Source organism: Myotis davidii, unplaced genomic scaffold (assembly GCF_000327345.1).
Source record: "Myotis davidii unplaced genomic scaffold, ASM32734v1 scaffold554, whole genome shotgun sequence".
NCBI classification, from domain to species: Eukaryota; Metazoa; Chordata; class Mammalia; order Chiroptera; family Vespertilionidae; genus Myotis; species Myotis davidii.
The window spans coordinates 685,370-710,131 of record NW_006285312.1 but is presented as its reverse complement, the minus strand read 5'-3'; the positions used below and the strand labels follow the sequence as shown (position 1 = coordinate 710,131).

The 24,762-nt window shown below is 48.0% G+C and overlaps 1 protein-coding gene across 3 annotated transcripts in view; it reads left to right on the top strand.

Annotated features, from left to right (window-relative positions):
• The window catches only part of SYT17 (synaptotagmin 17), a 69,058-nt gene that overhangs the window by 1,790 nt on the left and 42,506 nt on the right, over positions 1-24,762 (top strand). For all 3 annotated transcript variants that reach the window (XM_006756073.2, XM_015558991.1, XM_006756074.2), the window contains 2 exons: positions 6,143-6,291; positions 7,711-8,330. In XM_006756073.2, the coding sequence (XP_006756136.1) occupies positions 6,143-6,291; positions 7,711-8,330 (769 nt within the window). The remainder of the gene's footprint in view (positions 1-6,142; positions 6,292-7,710; positions 8,331-24,762) is intronic.

Here is a 24,762-nt window from a genome sequence, read left to right as displayed (position 1 = left end):
TTTCTTTTTTTTTTTTTTTGGCAAGCTGGTGACACCAGCTGGTGGTGGGACTTCTGTTCAGCTAGTTTCACATCTTCTGAGATGTGAACTGTGTAATGCTAAACATGTGGGCACTTTTAATCACGTTGGGTGTCATTCCAAGCGGAAGAAGCGATCTGTGAGCATCTAGAGTCTTCAAGGGCTGTCGATTCTAAAGGTGTCCACCCAAGTCAGTACCTGGCAACTGGCCTGGCAGCTGACCCAGTGCTTGGCACATGGTAGATGCTTACAAATGTTTGTTGCCTGGCCGGGTAGATGGAATGAACAAACAAGTGTATCTTAGCTGATCTGACCTGGAGCTTCAGAAATAGGGAAGCCGAAAAGCACCTCCGGGCTTCATCCTGTCCTCCAACGCTGTTTATGTTCTCCCTGGCGTCTTTCATTTTATTTCCAATTCGTTCTCCTCCCGCGCCTGCATACAACATCTCCATCTGCCAGTCCCTCAGATATTTTGGGAACGCAGTTTTGAAGCTTTGGAGCCACGTGTCTGGCCCATCTCTCTGTGGCTGGGAGAGGAACGTGGCCAGAGAGTCTGGGTTGAGTCTAGAGGGTCTGGGAATCATCGAGTACCACTTCTTATGATACGGAGCGGGAGGCCCCGAGAGGAGAGACAGTGCACGTGCCCACAGCTGGAGCCTCCGTGGGGACCCAGTGCCGCCTCAGCTAAATCCTTGGGCTGAAGTTCCAGAAGCTTCTGGTGCCCCATCTTTCCCTCCATACTGGGGGGAGAGTGGGGGTGCGGGGCGGGTCATGCTTCAGTTCTTCCTCTCATTTTCTGTTTTTAGAGGCAAGTATTGCATATTTCCATAACAAAGTGGTTCTGTGTCAGTTTCTGTGAGTTGATATCCTATTTTTTCTACTTTTTCCTAGTTTTGTGACCTTGAGCAAGTTGCTTGATCTCTCTCTCTGCCTTGATTTTCCCATCTGTAAAATGGGGATGATAAAAATAATAGTATTTATTTCATAGGGTTGTTGTGGTGATTGCATGAATTAGTGTATGGAAAAGGACTTAAGAACGCTTGACACCTAGATGAGAGTCTTTTTACCCTGTTTTTGTCTCAGTTTCCTCATCTGTGAAGTGGGAACAGTAATATGACTTATTTTATATGGCTGTTATTCAGAGTAATGAGATATGCACACACCATGCTTATCACAGTAGTGAGTATTCATTTCTATCATTGTATAGATAGGATCTTTAAACTGACTTAAAAGCGATTTTAAGGCACTCTCCATTATTCATAGGTAGTGACCTAATCCCGCAGATGTGTGTAGAGTTGATTGTTTGGTGAAATCGACTCATTAATCAAGAGCTCAGTCCCATTTTCCAGTGCCCTGTGTGACAGAGATTGGCTTAGCCCATCTGGTGTCTTTTCTTTAAAGAATGCCAGCTCTGTGAGGGCAGGGTTTCTCTCTGTCTAACTCCAAAAATATAGTTGTTGACCAACTGACTAACGTACAGGCAGAAATTGAATCCTGAAAGCATCAGTCATCCAATTGAGCCCGGTCAGTGGCTCAGTGGTTGAGTGTTGATCTGTGAACCAATAGGTCGCTGGTTCTGTTCCTCCTGGTCAGGCACATGCCTCGGTGTGCAGGAGGCAGCCGATCGATGTTTCTCTTTTATTGATGTTTCTATCTCTCTATCCCTCTCCTTTCCTCTTTAAAAATCTTAAAAAAAAATGTAATCTGTTTCTTTGGTAGTTATTTCTTGAGTACACCCTGCAGGCACTCAATAGAGTCCTATTGCTGTACTCAGGCGATTTAAAGTCTAGTATAGGGGCCCCAGTTGGGTGGCTTAGTTGGTGGAGCGTTGCGCTGTTCACTGAAAGGTTGTGGATTCATTACTCAGCGAGGGCACATACCTAGGTTTGGGGTTTGATCCCCTTTTGGTGTGCGTATGGGAGACAACCAATTGATATTTCTATCTCCTTTCCTGTCTCTCGAAAATCAATAAAAAACATATCCTTGGGTGAGAATCAAAACAAAAACAACTCGTATAGGAGATAAGGCGAGTACTTAAGTCCAGGCCCCCCTCTAGAGTCGTGCATTCACACCCCGCACGCCCATATGACAGTCCTGCATAGAGTTCCCAGTGGAAAAATCCAGGGGGAATGGCTTCATCCAGGCATAGCTGGATCCAGAGGCTTAAATACGGACTTGGAGTGCACGCGTGTGCGCTCTCTATCGTTGTGTCCTTTGTATTGGCCTCATTCTTAAGCTTGCTTCTTCTCTGCCCCATTCTTAACAGCAGCAAAAACACCAGGAAGCGCTCTTTGCCCTGGTTTGGTGTAAATGTGCCCAGTCACTTTTTCTTGGAGGAGATGGTGCTAGGATCCCTGGGTTGCCTGACCATCCTGGACCCAGGGCCAGGGTCGTTCCCCCTGGAAACACTTGAACTAAGCTAGTAGAACAGGGTTGGCACACTTTCCCTGTAAAGGGCCCGATAGTAAAGTAAATATTTCAGCCTCATGGGCTTATTCTAGTCAATTCTGCCATTGCCGTGCGGAAGCAACCGTAGTCAATACGTTAATGAATGACGTGGCTGTGTTCCAGTAACACTTCATTTACAAAGTCAGGCTGTGGATTTGGCCCTGTGGTTCGCTGACCTTCGTACTAGTCCAGTGATGGCGAACCTTTTGAGCTCGGCGTGTCAGCATTTTGAAAAACCCTAACGTGAGAAATAATATTACTCGAGTGATGCCCAACTCTGGCCGTTGCGAGAGACAAATATTTGAATTATGCATTTTTTTGTCACCTCTGACACGCGTGTCATAGGTTCGTCATCACTGGACTAGACAGTTTGGATGCTGTGACTGGATCCAGGGCAGGCAAACACGACACATGGACACTACGTCTAGGAAGAGTTGTAAGGATCGTAGAAAATGAGCCTGCAGGGTCTTGAATGCCAGATTAAGGAATTTGGATTTTCTTTTGAACCAGTAGGGAACCTGATAGACATTGAAAATCATAATCTGTTTGCCCCCAGATATCTGGATGGAGTGTTCCAGATGCTCAGCCACTGGGTTGGATGACAGTTGCGCTTTGACCAGGCTACTGACCCTTTGGGCATGCAGAGGATTCTTTCAGGGGCAGGGGTAGGACCCTCTGGGAAGACAATACTTTTGGTTTTGCCACAAGCAGAGAAGTGGGCTGGGAACTTCCCAGCAGAGCCAACACACCACGCAACTTCTGGAGGCGCCATTGACATGGTTATTATGAATGGTACCACCTAGAGTCATGCAGTCTGCAGCCTGGACACAGTACATGACCTCCATGCTTCCCGGGGTGAGCCAGGTCTTCCTGGAATCCTGGGCATCACTGAGTGCATTTTTGGCACTCAGCTCAGTGCAAAATGTTAAGAGAAATCTGGAAAGGGGAAGCGGGTTCAGTCATTCAGAGAGCGAGTTTACAGCTTGTGCTTTCCCCAGCTTTATTTACCAAGTGGGCAGTTGCATGTTATCAAACAGGCAGGGAGTAGAAATGTCAAGTGCACAGGCTTTGCAGTGCTGCTCCTGCTGTGATATTTGAGCCCAAACCACAGGGCTGGCAGATGAGCTGGCTCTTTGTGTGGGCGACACATCATTAGTTGTCACATGTGCTTCTGTCATGGGGGCCCCCAGCTTTCCTTGGCTGGGCTGGCCTAGGGAGGGTCAGGAAAACTGTACCGTCCAGCTGGCTCCTTGGGGTCAGTGCCAGAAAGACGCTCATTGAAGAGTGAATTAAAGTCAGGTTATTTGTTTCTACAACTAGCATGTGCTGAGTACCTACTGTGTACAAAGCTCCACAGGCCTTGCAGGGGATGCCCAGCTCAGACGTGTGGCACTGTGATCCGGAACCTGGCATTGCTTGACTCAGTTGGGGTTCTACCATTTAACAGTGGTGCCAATTAATTATCCATCCCTCTCCCCACCCTACCCTGGGGCTTACATTTCCTCACCTGTAAAAGGGGCACAGTTATTAATAACAACTAACTCCCAGGTTGTTTTAAGGGTGAAATGAGATGGTTCATACAGAACATTTAGCCCAGTGCCCAGCACATAGTGGGCACTCAGCACTTGGTACCTTTGATCATAGTAGGTACATGTCTCACCACTAATAAGTGTATCCTGTTATAGGAGGGTTGACAAGACATGCACTCAGATCATTGCGACACAAGATAAATGGGATAAAAAACCACAGGAAGGGTGTATTCTTTCACTCACTGAGAAAATAAATGTGGAACACCAAGGTGCGCCAGGTAGTAAGGCAAGGTTGGCAGTGGTGACAGATAAGACAGATACTGTCGCTGCCCATGTGGAGCTGAAGCTTGGTGTCAGACGCAGAAGAGAAGCAAGCAAGCCACAACTGAAGACAAGTGATGCGCAATGTCAAAGAGAGACAAAAGCGGGTGCAGGGATAAGCGTGGAAGTGGGCAGGAGGAGGTGAGGGGGGCAGGGTGGGGCCTCTCTGAGGAGATGCTACTGAAGCTGAGACCTGAATGATGACAAGGAACCAAACAGGCGATGGGGACTGGAAGAGCATTCGGCGCAGCGTGTGGGAGGAAGGCAGGGAGGCCTGGTGGTTGCAGAGGAGGCGGGGTGGCTCAGGCCTACACTGGTACTATGTCAGAGGACTCAGCCAAGGCCCTGGGGGCCGATGGCATTTATGCTGGTCCTGGGAGGCCGGATGGGACTTCGCAGGCGGAGGTGACCGCCACAGAGGTATGACAGTGGGGGGACAGGCTGTGCAGGTGGAGGTGCCCCAGTGACTCCTTCCGTGGAAGATGCTACAGCTTTCATTTAAAGGAGAGCAAGAACGATTGGCACAGTGCGATCCCATCTCTGTGACCTCCCCAACTTTCCACCCCCCACATTTCATCTGCTGTGTTCTAGAGACCAGGATCAGGGGGCAGGCGAGGACTGTGCGGCTCCCGGCCTTATCACAGCCCCGGTCTTGTCCTCGCCGTGACCCTTCTATCACTTTGGAAGAACATCAGGTCCATCTCATTTCATGCACAGGACGCGTCGGAAGACCTTGGAGAATTCGAAACTTGCATTTTTCAGGACTAGTTTCCCTGCAGGCTTAAATGTCAAGCTGGGGGATGCAGGCTTAGAACATATCAATCCACAGCTGAGAGCTTGGGGCGTGTTATTAGCAGCATCCATCTCACGGCCACTTTGCCAGCTTTTGTCCCCTCCATTTTCCTCCCCGCAGCATCCTAATCTAGCAGCCTTATGAATATTGGGGGAATCTTAAAGACACAGTAATGCCAGCTGAAATGTATTGCGCACCTACCTCCAGCATGCCAAGCCCTGTTCTAAACGTTTCATATGTGTGAATGCATTCAGTGTTCACAGCAGCCATGCCAGGTGGGCACCGTTATTCTCATTTTACAGAGAGGGAGATGGAGACACAAAGAGAGGAAGGGACTCGCTCAAAGTCACCCAGCCAGGGGTTCAAACCGAGAGGTCCTGCTCCTTAATTACTACTCTGTGTCTCCCCACCCTCCGACCCAAGGCTTTTCATCTTTTCATTGGGAGCACATTGCATCGTGCCTGCTGCTAATTCATAGCTGTTTCTTAACATCCAACTATTGTTCTTCAATCATTGATTCTCAGGGCCATTTTGTAGCGATAGCCCTGCCTCTCAAAGAACTCTTGAGTGAGTGACATTGTTATGGATATTTTTAAAAGATGTTAAACTGCAGACAGAGTGGCTGTTGGGATAGCAGAGCATTTCTCACCAAGAGCCACTTGCAAAAGTTGGGATGCACATGAACAGCCACATGGTTCCTTCCGGACTGAAGACTGACAGGTCTCCTCTTGGCTAGTCAGAGTGGCGCCCCGCCTCCATGGCCACATCCTGAGTAAGTTCCCACATCTCTCCCTCCGGCCCAGCTTTGACTGATTGTTCTAAATTGGGAAATATTCATCCATATCATTTCACATTTTGTGCAAAAATCAAGACGTTATTGAGAGTTTGGGGCTACCACACTTTTTCAAATTTGCATGATCCCAAGCTGCATAAACGGCATGAGAGCGGTTTCCTCGTGGTCTGTTCTCCAAGGGCAGAGGTGCCCGTGCCTGGGGATTCTTTGACAACCATCGAGACCTCTTCCCTCCCGCAGGATGGCCAGCAGGAGCAGTGACAAGGATGGGGACTCTGTCCACACAGCCAACGACGTCCCGCTGACCCCACGTACCAGCTCCCCAGATCGAAGATGCTCATCCTCAGACACGTTGAAGTCGACGTACAGCCTGACCCGGAGGATTTCAAGTAAGCACCTCTGCTGTGGCCGGGCGTCCTGGCTCGGGCGGTCTTGTGCTGCTCACCTCCCTTCAGAGTCCACGAACTGATCCCACTAGCGGGGTCCCAGACAGAGGAGGGGAGCTGGCTTTCCCAGACACTCAGCAGCAGCCCCAAGGAAAGATGTGAAGGACACGATTGTTCTGGGGAGGGGTAGAGTGGGATGACAGTCAGGAGTCAGGATGACGGAGCGATAATGACAACGTGGCAGAAATGCATTGCAGTGATCGTTTTGACTGATTTTTGGTTTTGCTGATCGCTTTTCCTTGAATTGGCTCAATTGACTGACATTGTCAGCATATATCATTTCAGACCCCAAAGGCAAGTGTCACCATGTTATACTGCAGGGCTTGCAAATTCTAGTGACTCCAGCGTCCAGGTGGGTTGTGTCAGTAACTGAGTAAAGAGGGTTGGATAGAGATAAATATCACCCTGATGCAGTGACAAATGAGAGCCGATTCTCAGCCTTGAGAGGTACTAGGGCAGCGTGGGGACTGTGGCCAACTGGGAAGCTAATGCCCTGTTGAAAGGGTAGCTGCTACTCAGCTATAGCCATGGGGGATGGTGGGCTCAGTATTGCCTGAATTTCTAAAAGAGAAACTGGCAACCTGGGTTTTCAGATGAAACTTTCTTACTTTTAAGCCCAAATAAAATGTATCTATGGGTTGAATTTGGCTCGCAGGCCACTGAGTTTTTCCCCTCTAATGTATAACGTATGTGTTTGACCATATGACATGATTTGGGTGGGGAGGAGGAAGGAGGGTAAAGCCTAAGGACTCCCTAAACAGAATCGTTGAACAAGTATGATAGTTACTTTGAGTTAAGTGCCATTATTGGCTCCATTTCACAGATGAGTCCCAGAGAGCCTAAAAAATGTGCCAGAGTCACATGGCTCATTAGTAGTGAGTCATATGGCTCACTAGTAAGCAGCAGAGATGGAACTTGACCCAGGCACTCCAGCCTCAGGGTCCACTCTGAAAGTGGAGGCAGTATAGGGTAATGGTTAGGGCCATGTCTCTGGGGCCACACAGGCCAGGCAGGACCCTGGCTCCTCCTCCTACTAGTTGTGTGACCGTTGGTGAGGGTTTTTGTTAAAGGCTGGGGGTGGTGGGAATAGTCATTAGCCAATACCCTGTGAAGGTTAGATGACCTGCTACATGCAATGCATTTAGAACAGTGCCTGGCGCTTCGCTGCGGTGATTATGGTGATGGGGCCGATGCTGCATCTCAGAATGAATAAGAGGCTTTCAGGTGTGGAGAGCAGAGGGTGAGGAGCGTTAGGAAGCAGCATGGACGATGTGAGAAGCCGGGACATGTTGCCCACCTCAGGAGGGGGCCAGGTCGGTCCCTGCACGGTGGTGTTCATGGTTATTTCTGGCGGCTCTTTAGGTCTGGAGTCCAGACGACCCAGCTCCCCGCTCATCGATATTAAACCCATCGAGTTTGGTGTCTTCAGCGCCAAAAAGGAGCCCATCCAGCCCTCGGTGCTCAGACGGACCTATACCCCCGACGACTATTTCAGGAAGTTCGAGCCGCGGCTGTACTCCCTCGACTCCAACAGCGACGATGTGGACTTCCTGACGGACGAGGAGATCTTGTCCAAGTACCAGCTGGGCATGCTGCACTTCAGCACCCAGTACGACCTGCTGCACAACCACCTGACGGTGCGGGTGATCGAGGCGCGGGACCTGCCGCCGCCCATCGCCCAGGACGGCTCGCGCCAGGACATGGCGCACTCCAACCCCTACGTCAAGATCTGCCTCCTGCCGGACCAGAAGAACTCCAAGCAGACGGGCGTCAAACGCAAGACCCAGAAGCCCGTGTTTGAGGAGCGCTACACCTTCGAGATCCCCTTCCTAGAGGCGCAGAGGAGGACCCTGCTCCTCACCGTGCTGGATTTCGACAAGTTCTCCCGCCACTGCGTCATCGGCAAGGTGTCGGTGCCTCTGTGCGAGGTGGACCTGGTGAAAGGCGGGCACTGGTGGAAGGCGCTGATCCCCAGTTCCCAGGTAAGGAGGGGGCAGGGGGCGGGGGGAGGTACCGTGCCTTCTTCTGGGAGTTTGTGGTTGATTTTTTATGAGGATTTTTATTTTTTAAAAATTGTTTTGCACCTTAAAACATTTTATTTTGAAATAATTCTCTACTTACAAGAACTTGCAAACACAGAAGGGAGTTCCCATGTACCCTTCACCCAGCAACCCCCGTGATAAATCTTACACAACCAGAGTACATTCGTACTGGGAAGTGATGGTGGCAGCTAACCTGCAGGCTTTCTCAGTTTGCACCAGTTTTTACATGCATGCTGTGTGTGTGTGTGTGTGTGTGTGTGTAGGTCTATGAAATTGTATCACATGTATGGATGCATGTAACCACCACCACCCTGGGACTCTCCAGTCATTGATGGTGTGTTATTTAATCAGGAGAGTGATTAGCCTGGGTAGGAAGCTATCAGTCATGTTGACTTTCCCAAATTGATTTGGGAAAAATAAAATGAGGGCTGAAGAACAGGATGATAGATGGATGTTTTGCAGGCAAATTGTGAGATCCCAGCCCAGGAACATGCAATTGGCTGCTTCAGAAGCCACCCATGGACCAGGCTCTGTGCCCAATGGTGGTTAGAAGGTTAGAGTCCCGTCCCCCCCACCCCCCCACTTGGGCACTCTGTGGGCTGGAGGACGACAGTGCTCCCACTGGGGGTGCAGCATGTGCTGGGAGCCGGAGGGAAGGAAGAGCCCGGCCCCCCTGTGCTGCGGACAGCAGTCCTGTGTAACAGGCGGGATTATTCTGCATCAGACACACCGAGGTGCTTATCAAGGCTGAGCCCTACTGGCCAGGGATTTAATGGTCCAGCACCACAGGTGTAGGGTACAGATGCTGGACGTGAGGACTGGAGGGGCGGCCCCACTGCCAGTGTCCATGTCTCTGCGCATCCTCAGAGACAGGAGGTTTGTTCGTCTCTTAGTTTGGATTCCTCAAGAAGAAGACCCTGAGGCAGGGAGGTCGTTTATTAGGGTTGTGGCACTGGAGGGAACACAGAAACGGGAAAGGTACATAAAGGGTGCACTTGGGGGCTGGTACCACTGTGGGTGACTGGAATGGAAACTTGCTGGGAAAACTGGGAGCCAGCATCGGACGTGCCTGAGGGCCTTTCTGCCTGACGGGCAAGGGAGCTAACGTTTTCATACACTATTACCAGCTATTGGATGAGGGCTGTTGGGAGAGGAGGAGGTTTATTTCCTGGCCTTTCTGGACTGTTACACTGTCAGATGAAGAGAACGTTGACATCCACAGATGCTGGCCCGTGTGTACTGACGTGGTCACGGCCAAGAGATGGTGGGCAAGGTGTTGATGGTGTCTGCTACAATCCTAAGTCCTCCATGTCACGGGATCCGAATGTATTGGGTGCTTTCCATGTATCCTCCTCAGTATTTGATATCACTGGGTTTTCAACTGTCAAAAAAGTTACAGTTGAAAGAGGGAACCCCCCCCCCCCCCAACAAAATAATTTCTTCATGGCCAAGCTCCATTGCTGACATCAGTGGAAGGTCCCGGAGATGCAGAGAATCTTGCCTCCTTTAGGTCTTGGCTGAAATATCACCTTTTCAGCAAAGCCCTCCTGGCATATCTGCCCTAGTTTGGTTCTCCTGAATGCTGCGGTCAAGGCGAGGACCTGGGTACAGGTATATTTAGGAGGCGATCCCAGGAAGAAGGAGTGAGGGGCAAAGCAGGACACAGGAAGGAGGGGACGTCAGTAGTCAGTGGTGATTTTTAAAGTCTCCATTCTGTCTGCTGGCATGTGGACACTGGCCAGGGGGCTCCCTCAGAAGGGCTGGGCAGAAGAGAGAAGGAGACCAGGTGCGCCGGTATCAGCCGGAGCTGAGTCCACATGGAGCAGGACTATGGGAGCATCTGTAGCTGACACCGGAGGCCGCGTTCGCTGCACCGCCCTGTTCATGTGGCTGCCTCCACCTGGATCCAGCTTACCCCTCCCCTTGCTTTATTTTTCTCCATGGCACTTACCATCATCCCACAGAGCATGCGTTTTAGGGCCTGTCTTCCACGCTGGCAGGTAAACCCCACGAGGGCAGAGGTGGTGTCTGTTTTGTTCCCCTGCACCAAGAACAGTGCCCGGTGTGTGGCGGAGCTCAGCGGGATTTGCTGGGTGAATGAAGGATAGAAGGAAGCATTCCCCAGAGTGAATTTCTTTTTCCTTCTTCCTCCCCTCTCGCACCCCTTCACCTCCCTCTGTCCCTTCCTTTCTCCCCTTTTTCCTTTCTTCTTCCTTCTTCCTTTTCTTGTCACACGAAGAAAGGCTCATGGGAACTCGGAGGGAAGAGGGGACTCAGGCTTGCTCGGCCTTCATGCTCTTGAGAGCACAGGCCAGTTGTGTGTGGCTGGGTTTCCCTGAAGCAGAGCCCAACACAGGAATTTGGGTGCGGATTAGCTTCCCAGGGCTGCTGGGACTAAGCACCACGCATCGGGTGGCTTAAAACTCAGAAATGGATCTTCTCACAGTCTGGGCGCTAGGAGTCAAAGATCAAGGTGTTGGCAGGGCTGTGCTCCGGGGAACCTGTAGGGAATCCTTCTGCCTCTCTCTGGCTTCTGGCGGTTGCTGGCTCTCCGTGTTTCCTGGCTTGAAGCTGCATCAGTCCGATCTCTGCCTCCGTCATCACATGATGTTCTCTGTGTGTGTGTCTGTCTCTTCTCTTCTCATAAGGACACCAGTCCTATTGGATTAGAGACCCACCCTGCTCCACTATGACCTCATCTTAAATAATCACATCTTCAGTGACTCTATTTCCAAATAAGGTCACATTCTGAGGCACTGAGGGTTAAAACGTCAGTATATCTTTGGGCAGGGGTAGGGGGTGGGGGGTGTTATAATTCAACCCAAAACAAGATGCAGAGAAAACCCTGCAGGGAGGGAGTGAAAACATCTAGGTAAAGGGTGACAGCGGTGGGTGGGGGGGAGGATGGGGGGGGTTGGTGCGTGCATGGTGTGAAGTGAGGCCTGGCCTACGCCTGATCTGTGCTGGGGAGGGGACTCTGGACTGTGGTGCGCTGCAGTGTTGTTCCTCCGTCAGACAAGCAAGTCAGTCTGGCTGCGAATCAGACCAGGAAATCGGATTTTCAGTCAGGCGGCCATGGGCCTACCTAAAGCTCCTGCACTATAAGCAGGGGTTCTGACCCAGGGGCATGTCTGTGTCTCAGGACATTTGGCAGTGCTGGGAGACATTCTGGGTTTGGTGGATGGAGGTGCTGCCGACACCTGCTGGGTGGAGACCAGGGATGCTGCCTCCCATCCTGCAATGCACAGGGCGGCCCCACCGCACAGAATGATCCGAGCAGAAATGCTCGTAGTGCCGAGACAGGGTGAGGAAGCCTTCCGGGGAAGCATGGGGAACCGAGGTTGGGGGAACGGCAGCGGGATCCGCCCTGACGGGCAAGCTGAGAGCGGGGCTGGTCCCTGAAGGGCGCGGAGGGTTTTTCAGGGAGAGACTGTTGTTGGGGGGGAGCCAGGGATGGAGGGGTGAGGAGCAGATCTCCAGGTAGCTGCTTTGCTTTTCATTCCATATGTGGGAAAGGCGATATTGGTTCTAAACAAAAATCCACATCAAGCAAAACAGGCCTGCACTGGAGACGGCAACCAGAATCCTTGCGCAGGGCGCTGAGGCCATCGCTGACTCGTGGGAGGCCAGCATCTGCCTTCACCAACACGCTTTGTTGGTGGGTTGGATGGAAGGGGAAGATGCAGTTGTGTAGTGGGGTGGAAGCCACAACTCTGCAGTTTCTCATTTCCAACCTGACTTCATGGTGCCCAGGGCCCGAGTGCTCTTAGGGTCTAGTTCTCATTCTCTGCCTTGGAGAGCCCATGGCTGGGTGGCTGCTGGGTCTCACAGAGAGGCATCCTCTGGCTCACGGTAGGGTGTCCCAGTCGTCTTGTGCCTTTCAACATTGTGTCTTTGATCTTGGCATTCAAGAACTTAGCAGCTAATGGAACTAAGGCATACTTTTTGGTCTCACTGATAAGGTTTGATTAAAAGATAATGGAAACAAAGACAAAGAAACAGGAAGTGTGCTGGATGATTTGTCATAGCTGTCAGGTTACACTGATCACTGAAAAAAATTCTGCTCATCCAAGTGGCCTGGAGTGAATTGATGCTTTGGCCATTTGGAGGTGAAATCCATGTAGGTGCAACTCTTTTTTTAAAAAAAATTAAATAATTGTGGTAAAATATACATAAAATTTACCATGTTACCAATGTTTAAGTGTATAGTTTAGTGGTATTAAGTACATTCACATTGTTGTGCAACCATCACCCCCATCCATCTCCAGAACTTTTTTTATCTTGCAAAACTGCATCCCATTCCTCCAGCTCCTGGCAAACAACATTCTACTTTGTGTCTCGATGAATTTGAGTCCTTTAGGTACCTCATATAAATGGAATCATACAATAGTTGTCTTTTTGTTACTGGCTTATTTCACTTAGTATGACGTCCCCAGGGTTCACCCGTATTGTAACATGTGGCAGGATTACCTTCCTTTCAAAGGCTGAATAATATTCCATTGTGTGTACAGACCACATTTTGTTTGTCCATTCATGTATCCATTGATGGACACTTGGGTTGTTGCCACTGTTTTGGTTATTGTGAGCAATGCTGCTCTGAGCGTGGGTGTACAGGTATTTCTTCAACTCTTTTTTGAACCAGAACCATATCCAGGATGAAGGCAGCTCATTTTCTGTTGAGATCGTGGCTTTGGGCAAGGGGGGTAGAGAGAGTAAACGCCCCGTGGACCTGCGGGAACCTCACAGAGCATTAGGAGGGACCAGAGTGCTGTTCCAGCCCTTTCACGTTCACTTGTGACTGGAGTCACGCAACCTTGTGGGCCTTGGTTCACTCGTGTCAGGTGGAGACAGCAGCCCTGTCTGCCCTCCCTGGCAGTGCATCTGTGGAGATACACAGTCTTCTCCGGAGAAAGTAGCGTCTGGAAGTGAAAGTCCCTCAAATTGGGGACAATAATAATATATTGTACATAATAAATATACAATGAAAACATTATAGCTGTAAAAATATTGATTTATTTAGTCAATAAATATTTGTTAGGTGCTTATCCTTAGTAGCCCCGAGACCTGGGGCTACTAATATAGTGTACGTTAGTGAGTGTCTTCTGTGAGCCAAGCAGCGTTCTAAAGGATGTACGTGTGCTAACTCGTTTATCCTCACAAGGACCCCTTTACAAAGTGGGCAGCTGGACAGAGAGGAGTTAAGTAACTTGTCCACGCTACTAGTGGTAGAACTGAGGCTCTTTGGCTTAAAAAAATGATGTTCCATAACCAAGACATTAGACCGGTTCTCTGCAGCAAGCAGAACAAAGCTTCCTGCCCTCGGGGAGCATACATTTTAGCAGAGGGAGGTATGCAGCAAACAAAGGTGTTAACAAATAATGCCATGTGGGCATTGTCTATGCCAAGAGGAAAATAGAGCAGGAGAGGGATGCTGGGTGAGGGGAAGGGGGAAGCTATTTAGATGGGTGAGGAGATGACATTTTAGTAGAGAGCTGGATGGAATGAGGGAGTAAGCCTGGAGGATGTTAGGAGAAGACCATTCCAAACAGTGAGTAAAGCTGTGCAAAGGCCCTGAGGCAGGAGCTGGCGTGGCATGTTGACCGTGGGAGTAGAGTGAGTAAGGGGAAAGGCAGCAGGAGATGAGGTGGACTTGGTATAAAAGGTCGGTCGTTTCTCATTGATCTTGTTGGCTGAGATAAAGACTTGACATTTATTCCTAAGTGTGATAGGAAGTCCTGGAAAGTTTTGAAAAGGAGGGGTACCCTGGAGAGAAGTCACTGGGGGACACATTCAGAGACAAGGTATTTATATCTAAATTATGTAAAGAACTCCAACACCACTGACCCACACTGGCCAGGGCCAACAACTCAGAGATAAAAAACACACCCTGATTTAAAAATGGACAACCGTTATGAACTGATGCTTCACAAATGAAGACACATAACAAATTGTAAGCACATGGAAAGGTGCTCAACATCATTAGCTATCAGGGAAATGCAGATTAGCCAGTTAACTGCCACGATATTTTGAATTTAATTTAAAAAGGCCCGCTGCTCGCACCAACAACTCAGAGATAAAAAACACACCCTGATTTAAAAATGGACAACCGTTATGAACTGATGCTTCACAAATGAAGACACATAACAAATTGTAAGCACATGGAAAGGTGCTCAACATCATTAGCTATCAGGGAAATGCAGATTAGCCAGTTAACTGCCACGATATTTTGAATTTAATTTTAAAAGGCCCGCCGCTCGCGTCAATAGACGCTTATGTCGGACAAATGGTTAAAGCCACAGTGAGATAACACTTCACAGCCAACCCCCAGAATGTCTAAAATTACAAAGATTGAAACACCAAATGTTGGTAAGGATGTGGAGCAACTGGAACTCACATTGCTGTGGGGGTATAATGTGGCATAACCGCTTAGGAACTATAAATTCTAGTAGTTTCTTGTAAAACTAAACATTTATCTATCCTATGATCTAGGAATTTATGTAAGAGAAATGAAAATGTTATGTCTGCACAAAAACTTGCACACAAATATTCACAGCAACTTTGCACATAATGGCCCCAAACTAGAAATTGCCAGGTGCCCATGAATAGGATAAAGGCTAACAAACGATGGTTTATTCGTTTAATGGAACATTATTCAGCAATAAGAAGGAACAAAGTACTGATAAACACAGCATGGCAGACCATCACAAACAATATGGTAATTAGAAGCCAGCCACAAGAGAGCACACATATACAATTGCATTTATATGAAGTTCAAGAATTGTTAAAACTAATCTATAGTGAAAAAAATCAGAACCATGATTATGACTGGGGGAGTGAGAAGGGGGATTGACTGGGAAGGGGCAGGAGGGACATTTCTGTTCTACCTCTCCAGAGAGCTTGGGTTTATGCATTAGTCAAACTCGTCTACTACACTTAAGGTTCATGTATTTCATTGTCTATAAATTTTATATGGAAAAAAAAGAGCCATACACAAATATTAAACTCTGGTTAAAGATATGCCTGCTGAAGTGTTTAGGGGGAAGCGCACTATGTTTGCAGGTTACTTTAAAATGCATTCTAAAAAGATCACTAGATATGTGACTCTCCTGCAGCTTCTGCGGGTCTCAGTGTGCTTTTCCTTCCTTCTAGTTGTAGAGTTTACAGTCAGCCAGGCTTCCTGTGGTTCTGGATGAAGTCCGTATTGTTTCTCTGAGGTATTAATCAATTGTTGTGTGCGGCATTAATTTCCCGGTGTTTATCTCTGCCGCCATCTTAGTTTCTCCTCCATACACAAATATTAAACTCTGGTTAAAGATATGCCTGCTGAAGTGTTTAGGGGGAAGCGCACTATGTTTGCAGGTTACTTTAAAATGCATTCTAAAAATATCACTAGATATGTGATAAAGCAAACAACAGCATATTTAAAAAATATTTTAGGGTTATTCATATGAATTGTTCATTGTAGAATCTTGGTGGTGTGTACAGAGGGATTCACTGTACAGTTCTTTCAACTTTCCTATATTTGACAATGTTCTTGATAAAATGTTGGGGAGCAAAAGAGAGAAAGACACAGAGCCACCAATTAGGAGCCATTTGCTGTGGTCTCTAGGCTGGAGGTGGTAGCCTGGACGCAGGTGTCAGGTGCAAGTGCACAGGTGGTCAGCTTGGGAGACAGTGTGAAGGCAGAACCCCGGATGCCTTAGACCAGGTGTGGGCAAACTTTTTGACTCGAGGGCCACAATGGGTTCTTAAACTGGACCGGAGGGCTGGAACAAAAGCATGGATGGAGTGTTTGTGTGAACTAATATAAATTCAAAGTAAACATCATTACATAAAAGGGTACGGTCTTTTTCTTTTTTTCTTTTTTTAATTCATTTCAAACGGGCCGTATCCGGCCCGCGGAACGTAGTTTGCCCGCGGCTGCCTTAGACATTGAACTCAAGCTTCAGGATCATCCAGGAGCTGTGACCATGGGCTTCCCAGACCCTAGCCTCGAAGATTCCAATTTCCTAAGTCTTGGGTGAATCTGCACTTTAACGAATGTGCTGGCAGGTTGTAATGCAGGCACACTGTGGACCTCATTCTGAGAAACACCAGGTGGCCGGCGGAAGGCAGAAAGGGTTTGGCTCTTTGAGCAGGACAGGTGCGTGGGACACGTGACTTCTCCACTCACGGTGGGCTGTTGTGATGGTTGAATGATGGCTGCCTGAGTGCCCAATATAGGCTGCCCTTAGGGTGACGGTTGATGGATCCATTCAGAAAAGGAGCAGTCTCGGGTTAAGTGCCCTTAGGAATTCTTTGGGGATAATTCTGAGTCACATGGGGTGTGTCTTTGATGACCAAGCCAGATTTATCACTGAGGAGGAATATTTGATTTGAGCCCAGAAGAAGAAAACGTGTTTAGTCAAAAGTGATATTTGCACACCGGGATGCTAGATATTTATGTTTCAGAAAATCGCTTTAACCTGAGATTTGCTCAGTCCAAAGGAACGCCTTTTAGACCTTGGATGCTTAGAATTGAGGGCCCTGTGGCTTAGGAAGTGAAGCCTGTGCGTGCTGCCTTTGCCAAGACTCAGAGATGGTAGCAATAAATGTGTTCTGGCACTCACCACCTACCACCTGCTGGGCTGGGGCAGAACTCACGTTACCCTCCCAGATGGATAGTAATGGCACCTGCATCCTATAAATCAGGACCCCAAGGCTCAGAGAGGTTAGGGAACTTACCCAGGGTTGCACAGATAGAATGGGGACTTGAATCTGAGGCTGACTTCATGCCCACACCCATAACTTCTATGAAATAATCTGCTTAGGAAAAAGTCCTGCCAGTGGGTGTGGGCTGCCCTGGTGCCGGGAGTGTGTCCCATGGCCTCTTACTGTAAGGATCCCTTCGCCAGGGGAGCAGCCAGGCTTGAGGATGGGCCCTGGTCAGATGGCCCAAACCCAGCCACCTTCTCTGGGCCTCACTGATACGTGGGAAGGTCACCTGTTGTCCTAGGTTGGGCACCTCTAGAAACAGACCCTGCTGCGATACCAAGAAAAAACCGAAGGGAAGGGGGAATGAGACCTATAATAAAAGGCGTGTTTTCAGGCAAATTACCACTGTGGGCAGCTGCATGGTGATCCTCCTGGGACTGGGTAGTAGCCTGAGTGCTGAGGTCACTGGGGTGTTTATTTACCAGCTCTCAGCAGGCACAGGTTGAAGGATGCTTCCAGAAGCCTTTAATTCCCTGGGCTCCTCTGGCTTGCCTCATGGACACAGGAAGAAAGGACTCTGGTGGCCATAGAGACTCCTCAAGATGAGAGATGCAGGGCTAGCAGTAGGGAGCTTGTGGTCTCTGGCAGTGATGTGGTCAGGCTGGGGCGGAGGGCAGTGGGGGGCCCTTCAGCACCCCTACACTTACCCCTTCTCTCCCCTGGCCAGCCTCTGTCCATTTTCCTTTCCTCTGGTCGGGAAGGTGCTAAGCAGATGAGCAAAAACCCCTGGCTAGGCAGATGCCCATAGAGAAGAGAGCGGCAGTCACCCCTTCCTGTAGAAGCATCTGACCTTTGAGTGACTCGGCAGTCGTTTCTCTCAGCTTTTGCTGGATGGTCAGGGGCACTCCCCAATTCTCCCCGCTCACCCAGTGCCTCCCCATCTGCCCCCCTGTCTGCTTCTAGAGGCAGGGAATGAGGATGGTATGAACACTGCAGGACCCAGTCTCTACCCTTTAAAAAATTGCAGAGGGCTGCCCCAGTTGTTGCTGACTCCTTGGTACCTCTCCTTCGTCCCTAGCTTTGGGCCCAGGCAGCCAGTTCTGGGGTCAGCTAGAAAAGTTCCCCTCTGTCCTGTCAACACACAGCTAAAGGCTTGGGCAGACACTCCATAACTTCAGCTTTTGTCATTATTTATTCTCAGTACCTTTGGCAGGGAACTCGGTAGAAGGTTTTGGACTGAATAAATATCATTATATTAAAAAATATTCTCTTAAAATTACACTGACCAGCTTCACCATTGACTGGCTGCGTGAACTTGGGGTCCAACTCCTCACCTGTAAACTAGGGATAATAACGCATACTGCACGGGGTGTTGGGTGGGTATAGGAAGATAACAATAATGATAGACGACTCCTGCATAACACTCACTGTGTGCCAGGCACGATGGTTGGATGATGATGTTGTATTAACAGCTTATTTTAATCATCACCTCATTTTAATCATCATCTCATTTTACACCTGGGAAAACTGAGGCACACATTAACTAACATGTACAAGACCACAGGACTGAGGTCTGAATCCAGGCTGTCCAACTCTAGACATCGCCTCTTGATAAACCAAGGTTAGTTAAGCAAGCGAAGTACGTGGTGTGTAATCATACACTGAGTACAGGGTGACTGGGAGCTGAGGCCCCGGGAGGCTGGGGGAGGGGGCTGAGGAGGGAGGACACCAAAAGAGGAAGGTGAGGTTGGGAGCAATTGAAATGGAGGAATTGGCATTAGAATCCTATTTGCCTTTCAATATAGACTACTTTGGTTTTAGCCATGCCCCAGGCAGATGAAGATAGATGGGATTTAGGATATTTCTTAAAGGGAAAAATTGTAGATGATTCTAGGTGCCCAGTGTTAGATGCTGATTGGGCCTAGTACCTGGAAACTGCCTGAGTGACTCATGCTCATGGCCTCCCTTGGCTGCATTTTGTATTTTGAGGTCATTCACCACCTGGTACCATAGCAGGCAGGGCCCTTGACAGGGCAAACATCAGTGTTTTGTTTTCTGGGGTTTTTTGTTGTTGTTTTTTTTAATGAGAATCTCTCTTTAACTTGCCCTCAGCTGCTGTCAGCCTTGATCCTCTTGGCAGAATCCTGGCCTCTGTTAAAAGGGTTTCCTGTCCAGGCTTTGGTGAATAGCTGTGTTTGGGCAACACCGTGCAGTCGCCTGGGCTCGGGCGGGACCTTGCAAGGCAGCATTAACTGGAAGTTTTATTTCACGTGCTCCTTCTTGTGTTACTTCTCCTGAAATAGAGACAGTTTACATGTCAGTCCTCAACATGAGCTTTTAATTTCTAGTTATAATGCGAAGTAGAGGAGGAACCAGAAATGATTTGGACCAACCCTATTTTATAGAGGAGAAAACTACAGCCCAGAGAAGTTGAGTGACTTGTCCAAGATTACACAGCTTTCAGGGAGAGAAATGAGACTAGAGACTTCCAGGCAGGGGGTCTTGCCACCATGCCACACAGCTTTGCCCCCCTCAAGGGAAAGGATCTATTGTGGCAAGAGCACAAGCTCTGGAGTCATACAGACCTGGGTTCAAGTCCCAGCTTTGCCACCCTCTAGAGGTGGGGGCCCAGGAGAGTTAACTTACCATCTCTAAGCCTCAGTTTCTTCCTCTGTTAAATGGGGATTTTGTGCTAGAGCTAGCTTAGACTGGCTCATAGAGCCCATTTTTATTTTATTTTATTTTTTTAGGATGGGTGGCGAATGTGGCACCAAATCTCTTTATTTTAATATATTTTATTGATTTCAAAGAGAAAGGGAGAGGGAGAGAGAAGAGATAGAAACATCAATGATGAGAGAGAATCATTGATGGGCTGTGTCCTGCATGCCCCCTACTGGGGATCCAGCCGGCAACCCAGGCATGTGCCCTTTGACCGGAATTGAACCTGGGACCCTTCAGTCCACAGGCCGAAGCTCTATCCACTGAGCCCAACTATTGAGGGCATAGAGCCCATTTTAAACTTTTCAGCTCTTTTCCAAGCTGCTGAGTTCACATTGCTAGCTTGAAATCAGCCTTTGTGTATGAAATTGGCAAATGAGAGCCTTTCCCCCCTGGAGAGTTAAACACTTACCAGCATATCACTGATCATGGAAGTACTAACTTCAGAGCGATTTCCTGGGCGCCAGAGAGCTAGTTCACATGAGGCTCCAAGCACATAACCTGTCACATGCATACAGTGGTGCCTATCGAGGTCAAGAGCATGGCCCATATCCTCAAGCAACAGTCAGCCCAACCACTTCATGAGGTGTGACCCAGGGTAGTTATTCAATGTGAGTGAGTACTGGGGCCTCCAATCGTAGGGGGTCATCTTAGAATTTGGCCTCTCTACCCCCCATGGGAGAGGACTCTGCTTGGCTGATTTGGTCATATGGCCATTTCTGAGCCAATCACCTGGCCAGGGAGAGGAAGCCCATACCCCAGCCGGGAAGGTCAAATGCCTAGGGTGAGCCCCCCGCCCCCCCCCCCCAAACCACTCCAAAGAGGTTCTGATATCAGAAGAAGCGGGCAGTGGCTCTGAAGAGACAGAAAATGCGATTTTTCATAACAGGGAGGGCTTCTGAGGGCAACAGATATAAGAAAGGTAAGTAGCTACAAGGATGCCCTGTGCTTTCCTTTCCTTCCTTCTAAGCCAATCAGTTGATATATTAGACTCTCACCACATGCCAGTCCCTGGACTAGGTAAGAGGTTGGGCTTTGAAGACTGACAGACTCTAGTTCGAATCCTGACTTGACCCTTAAATTCATTCATTCAATAAATAGTTACTGAGCACGTAGGCAGAGCAGTAGTATTGTCACAGGGCACACTCACTGTGTGGCCTTAGTAATGTGAGTTGACTTATCCAAGCCTCAGTTTACTCTGGGGGAAAGTGAGGACCAACGCCAAATAGCATAGTTGTCAAGAGTGCACAAACTGGAGTCAGCCTCCAAAAGTTCATGCCCCGTAAGCTGTTTTTACTCATAACACTTCTGACACCAAATGTGTGGGGTTTTCCTCCACACCAACAAGTTCTCCGTTTCTCCAGACACTAACAGGGTGTCCTGCCGTGCAGTTCAATTCCAACACTAACTGCCTGGAGTTAGCTCACACCAACAGGGAGCGGGCTGAGTCCCAGAAGACTGCCCCAGTTCATAAGCCAATTGCAAGGCCCAGGTTGTCACTCATTCTTATGATCAAATCAGGGGGTTTTGTGACCTCTTTCTCAGGTTCTAGAACTTGCTAGAATGGCTCACTTAACTCAGCAAGGCATTTTATTTACTACTATCAGTTTATAATAAGGGCTACAACTCAGGAACAGCCAAATAGAAGAGATGCATAGGGCAAGGTATTGGGGAGATGGGAGCAGACTTCCCCTTCTCTCTTCAGAAGCTCTCTAAGTCCTGTTTTAAAGGATTTTTTATGGAAGTTTCATTATGTAGGCATGGTTAACTAAATTATTGTTCATTGGTAATGATTCAGCTTTCAGCTCCTCTCTCTTCCAAGAAGATGGGGGTTGGGTCTGAGAGTTCCAACCCTCTATCATGCCTTAGTCTTTCTGGTAACCAGCCACCATCCTGACATTATCCAGAAACCTCCAGCCACCAGTAATCTCATTAGCATACAGAAGACACTCTTACCACTCCAGAGGTTCCAAGGCTTTTAGGAGCTGTGTACCTGGAATTGAGGACATAAACCAAATATATATTTCTTATTGTATCTTCTCCTGGCTCTGCTACCTGCTTTCTGTGTGATGTCAGGCATGTGCCTTAAACTTCCAGTGTCTCTTTTACTCATATGTACAATGAGTATAATAATAGGTTCGCTCTCAGAGGGTTATAATGAAGATTAAATGAAAAAATAAAGGAAAGCACTCAGAACTCTGTGCCTGTCAGAATGTACTCTTAGTTATGTTGGTTGTCATCACCATTAGCAGCAGCAGCAGCAGCAGCAGCATCACTGTCGTCATAACATCATCATCATCATCATCAATATCATCATCAGCATTTTCACTGTCATCATCAACATCATCATCAATATCATCATCATCATCACTGCCATCATCAACATCATCATCATCATCATCATCATCAATGCCATCATCAACATCATCATCAATATCATCATCATCATCAATGCCATCATCAACATCATCATCAACATCATCAACACTGTGATCATTGTCATTGACACTATCATCATCATCACCATCAGCAGCAGCAGCACCATCATAATCATCATTAACATAATCAAAATCATTATCATCAACACCATTATAATCATCATCAACATAATCATTAACACCATGATTAACATCACCATCAGCAGCGGCACCATCTAGTTATTGTCAACATTATCATCATCATCATCACAATTATCATCAATGCCATAATGTTCATCATCGTCAACATGGTCATTAACACCATGATCAGCAGCAGCAGCACCATAATCATCATCAACATCATCACAATCATCATCATCATCATAACAGTCATCATCAACATCATTGTAATCGTTATCATCATCATCACCATTATAATCAGCAACAACTGCAACATCAACACTATCATCAAAATCAGCAGCAGCAGCATCAATACCATCATTGACATCACCAATACCAAATAGTTCTCTTGAGAATTGAATGGGATAATGCATGCCATATGCTCATCCTCATGTGTGGTATAGAAGTACTCAGTCAATATTCTCTGCTATGGTTATTCATTTAGTTAGTAAATATGTTAGGAGGTTTCTCATGTGTCAGCTCTAGCGTGGGCTCACAGTTTAGAAAGAAGGTGACAGTTAGAACCCAAAGTCCTAAGTCATGCCCTATCCTGACACCTCCTTGGGATGGGGTTCCTGAGGGTCTTATTTACTGCTCTATACCCAGTGCTGTGCCAGTACCTGGCTCAGAATAGAGCTTCTGTTTGTGGAATGAATGACCTGTTGGTAGCATTCACCTTAAGAGGTAAGTCTGAGGCTATGTGAGCACAGGGGAGGGGCACCTGTCCCTACTTGTGAGTGTGGGGCAGGAGCGGGAGGGAAGTTGAGTGGTCTGGTATATTCCATTTGGCTGGCACATAATTTGGCCATACAAGGAATGTCACGGCATGAGGTTGAGGGAAACTGGAACTGGAGGTTGAAGAACCTCATAGATAGTGTTTATTTGTGGGGGGAAGCAGGAACCATTGAAAGATAAAAAGGGATGCCCTAGCCGGTTTGGCTCAGTGGATAGAGCGTCGGCCTGCGGACTGAAGGGTCCCAGGTTCGATTCCGGCCAAGGGCACATGCTTGGGTTGCGGGCTCGATCCTCAGTAGGGGGCATGCAGGAGGCAGCCGATCGATGATTCTCACCATTGATGTTTCTATCTCTCTATCCTTCTCCCTTCCTCTCTAAAACCAATAAAAATATATTTTTGAAAAAAAAGATAAAAGGGGGAGAAACCTGGTTAGGTTTGCATTTTAGGTTGCTCCTTCTGGGGCAATACATGAGTTAGATTTAGATGAGATGAGTTCAAGATAAGTTAGATCTCACCCTCTGCACTGGTGATACCTTGGGCCAGATCACTCCCCTCTGCGAGGGGCTGTGCTGAGCACTGTAGGATGTTCAACAGTACTCTGGCCTATATCCACTGGATGCCAGTAGCACTGCTCTCCCAGTGGTGACAACAAAAAATGTCTGCAGACTTTGCCAGATTTCCCCTGGGGGTATAGTCACCTAGTTGAGAACCATTGGTTTAGAGGTGTGTGAGAACAGAGGCAGATGACCTCTGACTGTGGTGGGTGAGGGGCTGAGGATGTTTAGGAGTTGGAAGTGACAGGAGGGAAGAGGGTGAGGGAGGCCTCCAGGATCTTGCTCCATTTGCCACATTGATAGGTTTGCCAGGTGGGGATGCTGGACAGTGAAGTGGGAGGAACAGGTGAGATTGGGGTGGGGTGGTGATGAGTAGTTTGGGATATGGGTGTTAAGCATGAGCATGGCACATTCATGTGGATATTTCTAGTGGACTAGATTAAAGATCCCTACGTGATCTTTTCTGATCCCATACCTTGAAGCACCCATGTTATCAGTATTTCTGGGGTGCATATCTTGTGGGGTACTTGTTTAAAATACTATTTTCCAGGTCCTCTACATGGTCTGCGATTCTGTCCTTTTGCTTAATTCCCATTGTATTCCTGGGGCTGCCAGAACAAATCACCACAGATCAGGTGGCTTAAAACTACAGGAATTTATTCTCTCATAGTTCTAGAGGCTGGAAGTTCAAAACCAAGGTGTCAGCAGGGCTGGTTCTTTCTGGAGGCTCTGAGGGAGATTCTGTTCCATATCTTTCTCCTAACTTCTGGTGGTGTGGTCATTCTTGGCATTCCTTTTTATTATTATTATTAATAAATCTTTATTGTTCAGAGTATTACAGATGTTCCTCTTTTTCCCCCCATAGCTCCCCTCCACCTGGTTCCCACACCACCCCATTCCCTTACCCCCGCCACTGTCCTCATCCATAGGTGTAAGATTTTTGTCCAATCTCTTCCCACACCCCCATGCCTCCTTCCCTCAGAGAATTGTCAGTCCACTCCCTTTCTATGCCCCTGATTCTATTATATTCAACAGTTTATTCTGTTCATCAGATTTTTTATTCACTTGATTAT